At 35.6% G+C, this 10,088-nt stretch overlaps 1 protein-coding gene across 1 annotated transcript in view; it reads left to right on the forward strand.

Moving 5' to 3' along the window:
• LOC118802050 (NACHT, LRR and PYD domains-containing protein 12-like) overlaps positions 1-9,619 on the forward strand; it is a 30,002-nt gene extending 20,383 nt beyond the window's left edge. Inside the window, exons 6-9 of the mRNA XM_036562502.1 lie at positions 2,738-2,911; positions 5,187-5,360; positions 8,242-8,288; positions 8,479-9,619. Coding sequence (XP_036418395.1) covers positions 2,738-2,911; positions 5,187-5,360; positions 8,242-8,288; positions 8,479-9,032 — 949 coding nt within the window. The 3' untranslated portion in view covers positions 9,033-9,619. The remainder of the gene's footprint in view (positions 1-2,737; positions 2,912-5,186; positions 5,361-8,241; positions 8,289-8,478) is intronic.
• The last annotated feature ends 469 nt before the right edge of the window (positions 9,620-10,088 follow it).

The raw sequence follows: 10,088 nt of genomic DNA on the forward strand, positions 1-10,088 counted from the left end.
ATATATGTGTGGATTAATATCCAAGACATTTTTTTTTTAAGTCATGACATTTTTGTTTATTTTGTCACTAATACCACTAGAATGATGCACGTCCCCCAGTATTGGCCACCATTGGTCATTTTGGCTTTTCTCTAACTCATCTGTCTGCTTAAAACAGCATATTGTGTTTACAGATTAAGTTTGTTCTCTGTGGCACCCTTACTCTGTATATGTCATACTACAACACCAATTCCAAAAAAGTTGGGACGCTGTGTAAAATGTAAATAAATGTGAATAAAAACAGAATGCAAAGATTTGCAAATCTCATAGAGCCATATTTTATTCACAATAGAACATAAACCTCATATCAGTGTGTTGAAAATGTTGAAACTGAGACATTTTACCATTTCATGAAAAATATTAACTCATTTAGAACTTGGCAGCAATACATCTCAAAAAAGTTGGGTAAAAAAAGCTGAAAAAGTAAGTGCTACTAATAAAAAAACAGTTGGAGGGACAATTTGCAACTACATAATTCATAACTCACATAATTCGGCATAAAAAGAGCAATTTAGAGAGGCAGAGTCTCTCAGAAGCAAAGTTGGGCAGAGGTTCACCAGTCTGAGAAAAACTATTTCAGATGTTCCTCAATGTAAAATTGTGAATACTTTGGACATCCCACCCTCTGCTATACATAATATCTTCAAAAGATTCAGAGAATCTGGAGCAATCCCTGTACGCAAGGGACAAGGCTGACGGTCAATATTGGGTGCTCACGTTCTTTGGGCCCTCAGGCACCAGTGCAGAAGCAAAATGGAAAACTGTTCTGTGGTCAGATGAATCAAAATTTGAAATTCTTTTTGGAAACCACAGACGCCGTGTCCTGTGGACTCAAGAGGAGAGGGACCACACAGCTTGTTATCAGTGCACAGTTCAAAAGCCTGCATCTCTGATGGTATGGGGTTGCATTAGTGCCTATGGCATGGGCAGCTTACACATCTGGAATGGCACTATCAATGCTGAACAGTATATAGAGGTTTTAGAACAATATATGCTCCCATCCAGACAACGTCTCTTTCAGGGAAGGCTTTGCATATTTCAGTAAGACAATGCTAAACCACATATTGCATCCTTCACAACAGCATAGTATTGAAAAAGAAGTGCTGAACTGGCCTGTCTGCAGTCCAGACCTTTCACCAGTAGAAAACATTTAGTGCATCATGAAATGAAAAATCTGGCAAAGAAGACCCAGGAACTGTTGAGCAGCTAAAAGCCAACATCAGACAAGAGTGGGACAACATTCCTCTCCCAAAACTCTAGCAGATGGTCTCCTCACTTCCCAGATGTTTACAGACTGTTGTTAAAAGAAGAGGGGATGCTACACAATGGTGGACATGGCCCTGTCCCAATTTTTTGAGATGCGTTGTTGCTATCAAATTCTTAATGAGTTAATGTTTTTCATGAAATGGTAGAATGTCTCACTTTCAACATCAGATATGTGTTCTGTGTTCTATTGTGAATAAAATACATGATTTGCAAATCATTGCATTCTGTTCTCATTTACATTTGTTTACATTTTACACAGCGATCCAACTTTTTGAGAACTGGGGTTGTAGTTACTATAGCAGCTGCTTTCCTGTAAAACTTTGAGATAAATGTTCATTGTGAAATGGAAATATTGTTGTGTGTTCCTGCAGTTTAATACCCAAAGAATTACAACATTATTAGCAAATACTTACATATACAAATACTTAATATACTTAATATATATAATAATACTTAATAGCAAATACTTAAATATTGCTTTATCAAAGAATTCTTACTATTAGAAAATGTTACCAGCATTAAAAGTACCAAAAGGATATTTTAAACAGCCTAAATTACTTTATTAGGGGGCAAATAGCAATATTAAGCTGTTTCAGTACAATGGTCTTAAAGTAAGGCTGAATTAACCTTAACAACACAATAAAACACTTACAATAAGTAACAGTAAGTTACTATTTTATACTAATGATATGCTAATGCATGGTAGAAGCACTCAATGTATAGTACAAGTTGTTGGAACACCTGCTATGCTTCCAAATTTTAGTTTCAGGTGTCAATTTGTGCCAAATCAAAAAGTTATCTTTGTGTCCTGATTGTGTTATTGCCCATGATAACTCATCCAGACATCAGCATACACATTGTAAGAGATATATTTATCTCATTGTATTTTCACTCTCATTCCTTATTTCACTCATTCTATTTTTATTGTCTTTGTTCCTTATTTAAATGTCTATTTTCTTTGGAATATTTGTTAATAGTCTGTTTATCTAATCGGTTTATTTTTTTACTTGACATACATACATGTGGAACATACTTGGCAAAACAAAGTGATTCTGGATTTGAAAAACAAGTAGAGGATGAATGTTCTGTCAGAGCTACAGTGCTTTAACAAGTTTCCGAATTCTTTCAGACATAATAACGATTATTGTGTATTTAGTCTGTGGTTACCTGTTCTCAATGATGTAAGATGTCATGTGTCTGGACTTCAGTGGGAGATCAATTATTGGAAAGTGTGAAAGGACTTTAACACATCCATGTTGAATAATCAATCAATAGATGTATTTTTAAATGTTTTATTTAGGAAAATATTATTTTGCACAAAACTCTAATATAAACTTATATTCATCAGACCAGTAAAGAGGGACTTTTAATTCTTTGACATTGAAGTTCACATCCCTGTTTAAATTGTACTATTCTTATTATTTCTCTGCAGACTGGCATCCTGTAATCTTAATGGCAGAGCTTGTGAAACTCTTAGCTCTATTCTACATTTAGCAAACTACTCTCTGAAGGAGCTGGACCTCAGTAGCAATGACCTCAAGGATTCAGGAGTGGAGCTGCTCTCAGCAGGACTGAAGATTTCACACTGTACACTGGAAATACTCAGGTGACAATAAATTAATTAAAAAAATAAAGCAATTAATTACCATTTATTGCATTTTTAGTTAATCAACAGTAATGACATTTGCCAAATTTTACATTTACAACAGTGCATTTTTCATATAGTTAAAATAAACTTAAAATGTATGTATTTATTACTTTAAGTTACATTAAATTACAGTAACATTATTGTCATCATGTGACCACAGGATTCAAATGAACCTGAACATGAATTTCACAAAGGGTGAATGTGAAAATAGGCTGATTGGAATTTCCAATGTTCATTATCTGGTGAGAGCAACACTGGCTCTGTGTTCCTACTGATCTATAATTGTAGCCCTCTCGCTCTTGATCTTGTTCATACAGCTTATGGATTCTTGTTAATGTGGAGGCATATTGAGTTAATTTTGTGCCAAAAGTTTCAAATAAAATAATAAAATCCACAAGCAAAGTATTGAGTATCAAAATGTCTGAAATACATTCCAAGCACAAATAATGAGAGTTGAGTCAAACTTAGTTTTTTAAAAAGATTACTACTCATTTTCTCTCTTTTTCATATAAATTTACAAGTCTTTTTGCCAGATTTGTTTTAGTTTCCTATTTGCTGGTTTTGCTTATATATTTTTTGCTTCTGGAATCACTCTTTCATGTCTGAAATCTTTGTATTGCTTCTGACTTTGACACTTTTTAACAGGAGGTGGGTCTTAGAAGAGGGTGCTCACCTGCACTTTCTATTTGTCAACTGATTTGGAGTGACATGTTTTCAAAATACGTAGCCACACCCACTCTTAGATCTGTGATCTGCATTGAACATGCACTGCAGGAGTACTGCAATAGAGGATTGTGCTGACATGTCCACCATTAATGAGCAATGTTTGTCATGTATAGAGTATAATACATGCTCAGTATCTTGTGTGGAGCTGTGTAATTATATATATATATATATATATATATATATATATATATATATATATATATATGTATATATATATATATATATATCTGTTGAATGAAGCTGTACCATCTATTAAGATTAGAGCTGCTAGTGTGAACTAGTCTAGCAGTGTCCACTAAAGAGCTAACTATATCTGCACTCAAAAGGACCAGTTATTATATCAAACAGGATTACTCTGAATCTGAGGAAAGAATGATTGCCCCAACTTCAAGAAGCCTGTCAACAGGGATAAACTGCCTACTTTGCATACAATTTGCAGCATCTTACAGCCTCCAAAGCACCAAACAGGTGCTTCACAGGTTTGCCTGTCCCAATCAGCTCAAGGCCTACTAGCTTTGGCTACTGCAGAGTAAGCCTAAACCATCACTCACTGAATTGTAAATCATAGGCTCCCCCAACCCTAATGTGAACATTTGATAGTTAACCATAACATACTATTAGTTATGACCCCACAGGCAAGCTAGGGAACAATGGGACTGTGTTTAGATTTAAAGTATTAATACGGTAATATGTGAAATATTTCCCAGAATGCCTTTAAAATCTACAGGAACATTATGTAGACAATTACAGTAAAAATACTGTAGAAACAATACAAATAAATTAGAGTGATTTAAAAAGTGAATGTTGTGCAGCAATGTTTATTTCACCGAATATTATTAGTAACTTGTCTTTATGCAAGTTATCAAAAATACATCTTCTTGTGTTATGTATGTGGATTACTGGTAGCAAATACATGAATATGATATAGGGGGATGCAGAGTGAAATGCTACTCCAGTCACAGCCAATTAGGGAGATTCTGAAGATCTGGATTGGACTGAAATGAAATATTACTCTCTCATAAAATGTATTTTTTTTTAAGTTTACCTCAGATAAGATTCAACTCAGAATTTTATATTGTTTTGAATTTGCACTGTGAGCAGCAAACCAATTAGTAGGTCATCTTTATAATTGTTTTTTACTTGACCCATGCTGTGCTGCTGTTCTTCTTTTAAACTTTAGATTTACATTTAAACTCTGTTGACAATCACATAGAAATGGGTTAGTGGCCTCATTATACACAAAATTAGTGAATGGTTAATTGTGTAATGAGTTTAGGTATATTTAAGGCAATAGGTTGATAGGCAATAGGCAATAGATTATATTGCTATTTATTGCTAATAAAATAAGTTCACACTATTGGCTGTGTGAATTTGTTATTTTATTTTTAATATTCCATGTTTGATGTCAAAATATTGATGTATACCTTAAAGACTTTGGTGCTTGCTGTGTTAGTTTTGTACCACAGCTAGTTTTTGCTGTATGTAACTTTTTCCTTTCTTTCTGCAGATTGTCTGGTTGTATGGTTACAGATGAAGGCTGTTCTTCCTTGGCATCGGCTCTGAAATCGAACCCCTCCCACTTGAGAGAACTGGATTTGAGCTATAATCACCCAGGAGAGTCTGGAGTGAAGCTGCTCTCTGATCTACTGGAGGATCCTCACTGCACACTGGAGAAACTACAGTGAGTTACTATCTTACTGACCTACTGTCTCTATACACAGACTAACTGTAATTATACACATTATAAACATTACTGACCAATGTTTGGTCAATGACTGTAAAAGACTATGGTGGTGAATTACTGTTATTCTGTAGTGTTGAAATAATAATAATAATAATAATAATAGTTGCTATAAAGTACTTTGTAATATGCATATTATTATTATTATTATTATTATTATTATTATTATTATTATAGTGCTTTAAACATTTTTGCTTCAGTAATTTAATCAAAAACACTGGTTGTATGTGTGGTACATATGAATGGTGATGACACAGCAAAAAGGTCACACCCACAAAGTAGAACTTTACCAGTTCACACATTGTCTTCAGCTTGATTAGATTTCAGCTTGATAATTTACAGCTACCTCGGTTCAATCAGATAAAGTTACTTCAGCTTAATCAATTAACATTACTTCAACTTAACTGCTACTTCATCTTGATTAGTTACTGCTAGGTCAGCCTGATTATTTACTGCTATTTCAGCTTGATCAGTTACCACTGCTTTGGCTTGATTAATTACCAGCATATCAGCTTGAGTCATTACCATTACTTCAGTTTGATTGGTTAGCACTACTTAAGCTTGATTATTAACCAATACTTTAACTTCATTAGATACTGCTACTTTAGCTTGATTAGTTATCACTACTTCAGCTTGATTTTGTGCTGCTATTTCAGCTTATTTACTGCTGCTACTTAAGCTTATTTACTGCTGCTTCAGCTTGATTATTTACTGCTGCCTCAGCTGATTAGTTAATGCTACTTCAACTTGATTATTTACCATTAATTCAGTTTGAATCGTTATCACTACAGCTTTATTAACATTACAAATTACAACTTACAAAAGCCAACTTGCTCCTCAGAGGCTGAAAATAATTAGTCTACAGACATTTCGACACAACAGCACTGTTGTCAACTTTTCTGATTGAGAAAAAAAACTAAAAGCAGATCCAACAGTGCACTGGTTTCAAGTGAGGATAAGAAAATTAGACACACTGATGTTAAAGTTTCTTAACTAAGCTAAAGTTAGATTATTGTTAATTATCAATGATGATGCATTAATGTTATCTGTTTGCTGTTTTACACTGATAATGCTAAGATTGTATTTGGACGAGTGGATAACTGCAGTGGATGCTAGAAGTTAATGTTACTGACCTCTAATAAAATGGCGTTGTGTTGCCTTGTGTCTCGGATGCAGCCAGATGACAAGACAGTCCAGTGTGTGTGTGTGTGTGTGTGTGTGTGTGTGTGTGTGTGTGTGTGTGTGTATGTGTGTGTGAGAGAGAGAGAGAGAGAGAGAGAGAGAGAGAGAGAGAGAGAGAGAGATAGGGGTGCAGCAGAGGAGGGGAGGGGGGCTGTCTAGTAGTGAGAAATGCTTTGCTGAAGTAAGGAGGTAAAACACAATGTTGTTTATGTTATTCAAGATTCAAGAGTTTTATTGTAATATGCACAGTAAAACAGGTGTTTTGCACTGTACAATTAAATTCTTACCTGCCTCATAATAATAATTATATTATGGGAAGAGTAAAGATATTTTCAGATCATTACAAAACTGGTGAGATAAATTACACTATAGTGGGCTGCTACAGTCTAGGTAATGAATGGGGAAACATTGATTATTATTATTATTATTATTTAATTGATAGTAGTAAAATGCAGGACAGCCTTTGTATGATCACTGGTCTAATAATTATAATAAAAATGATAAAAAATAGAACGATAACAATAACAGATTGTCTAATTGACAGTATGACTAAAAACAGTAAAGACAGTGTACAGTTTATAATAATTAGTCTAAAAATTCTTTTATTTATATTCTTTTTTTCATTCATTTTTGTGTGGTATGTATAATATAATGTGCAATTGAGACTTAATGTTTATTTTCTTATATTTTTGTTTACAAAAAATATGCTTAGTTGCAGTAGTGTTCTTTATTGGATACACAGAGTTTTTTACTATTTTAACCATGAACAAAAATTCTTATACAGTTGTAGAAATGTACTGCTTAGTAATGTGTTTAGTGTTGTGCTATATGTCATTATATTCAGTATTTTGTGTTGCCTTTATTGTGACTGTACTTAGAACATTCTTCTGTCTATTCTTGTTTATCCCTACATGGCCACGTCTGTGACACCTGTCACTTGTCACTTGGGCCTAATCTTGACATCAGTCCAGCTATAAAGCTGCATCAGCCGAAAGTCTTATCGGCTGGTTGGGTGTCTGGTACCTGCGCGCAAACAAATAAACTTCACTTCTCCAGACATACGGCTGGTCCCCTGGTACAGTTAGGGGATTCTTCACAGTAAAGGCACATTTAGGCTGTTTACTGGTGTTCAGTGTTTCTGACCTGGTTATATTTACATATAGAGCATAAGTGTAATATCAGAAGAAGCATAATACATTCAAGCAGTATGTATGATTCATAACATACCCTTATATTTATTATCCATGACATCTGATCAGCTGAAAAAAGCCAGAATTGGGCATACTTTATATATAATGATTTGAATTTCACTCAATGAACATTTCACTCACTGAGCTGCACTAAATCTAATTAAACAGCACTAATTCTGTTCTTTATAATCAGTCATGCAGTTTGGATGTTTCTTCAGTACAGATAATTTATACCACATGCTCAGAAAATTTTGAGACATAATTATCATGATAATGAAAAATATCTTATTGCCCAGCCCTGTTTACACAGAGAGAGGGAGAGAGAGAGGTGTGGTGAACGCAGAAACAGATGAGAAATGTGTTCTGAGTGATTTAATTTCTGAATGTAATATATAATATTCAGAATAATTATATAAGTGTGTGTGTGTGTGTATGTGTTTGTTCTTCAGGGTGGATCATGGAGGGAAGATCAGGATGAAACCAGGAGTGAAGAAATGTAAGATACACACACACATACACACACACATATACACACACACACACACACACATATACACACACACACACACACACACACACACACACAAACAAACACACACACACACACACACATACTCTCTCTCTCTCTGTTGAACACTGTTTGTGTAAACATCTATGTGTGTGTGTGTGTGTGTGTGTGTACACAGATGCTGTTGATCTCACTCTGGATCCAAACACAGTGAACAGCCGTCTCTCTCTGTCTGAGGGGAACAGAAAGGTGGAGCGTTTGGGAGAAGATCAGTCATATTCAGATCATTCAGACAGTCTTGATGAGTGTGATGAGGTTCTGAGTGTGGAGAGACTGACTGGACGCTGTTACTGGGAGGTTCAGTGGAGCAGAGAGGCTGATATATCAGTGTCATACAGAGGAATCAGGAGGAAAGAAGGCAGTGATGAATGTGAGTTTAGACACAATAATCAGTCCTGGAGTCTGTGGTGCTCTGATGGAATTGGATACTCTGTCTTTTATAATAATGTGGTAACTTTCCTACCTGCCCCCGCCTCCCTCTCTAACAGAGTAGGAGTGTATCTGGACTGGGGGTCCGGCACTCTGTCTTTCTACACCATCTCCCCTGACACACACACACTGACCCACCTACACACACTCTACACCACATTCACTGAACCGCTCTACGCTGGATTTTGTGTTGATTTTGACTATATTTATGACTCCTCAGTGCGTCTATGTGAGATAGAATAACCTCTAAAGTGTGTGTGTGTGTGTGTGTGTGTGTGTGTGTGTACTGTGAGTTAAGGCAGGTTTACACTGCATCATTTCTGTCACGATAATGGCACTGCAGAAAAGAAAGAGAGAGACAGATGCAGGGCCTGTCTCTGTGTGTCTCATCTGTCCACTGCTCTGTTAAGCCCTCCTCCCAGTGTCTGCTACGTGCACTCTACTCCTCGTCCAGCGCAGGAACTCCAGTCCGTAAACTCTTAACACTCTCTGAAAAATCGCTTTCAAAACCCATTTTTGTAGAAGTCTGTTACAGAAGACATGAGCCTGTTTCCCTCAAGATCACTTTGGAGAACAGACATTCTATGGTGTCCTTTAAATCAGCCTTGAACAGCTCCAAACTCTCCTTCTGCACTGTGTAATGCATGTTTTTCAGATTAAAAAACTGATCCTCAGTACTAAAAGGAAGGATGATATATGAGATGCTTGGCTCTTTTGTTTTGCACACCAAACCAGAGGCCATATTACAGAAACATTTTAACTCTAAAATTTGATCTTTTTAGTCTCCATGACGATTTCAGTACGGACTGAATTTAGAACAGTAGCTATTACAGAATAACAGTTCCTAAATTCATAATCTCATCATCAACTCCAGATAAGAAAACAGTATCACACAAAAATCCTAACTAGACTAAACCTCCTAAATCCTGTCCTAACTTTAGGATAAACTCTAACAGGATCCTCACTTCTGTTTCAGTGTCCATTTCTATAGTTTTTAGGCAGCTGTGTCAGGCAGCATAGTTCACTACTAATGACACTACATTTATTTATGCTGTAAAACAGTAGTTTCACTTTTAAAGTTCTTTTCTAACTCATGTTTTAAATGATGATCCAAGATAATCTAAAATTTAGACTCTCTGAAAATGAAGCTTGCAAATATTTTGTGCCACGTCTGAGTGTAAAGTTTACAGTAAAGCACAAGTGAGGAGTGTCGGTGGCCATCATTTACCAAGAGGCGTCAAACTTTACTGGGTTTACAGGCAGTTCAAAACCCAAACATGTCAAAGCACAGAATCAGAT

This window comes from Colossoma macropomum, unplaced genomic scaffold (assembly GCF_904425465.1).
Source record: "Colossoma macropomum unplaced genomic scaffold, Colossoma_macropomum, whole genome shotgun sequence".
Lineage (NCBI taxonomy): Eukaryota > Metazoa > Chordata > Actinopteri > Characiformes > Serrasalmidae > Colossoma > Colossoma macropomum.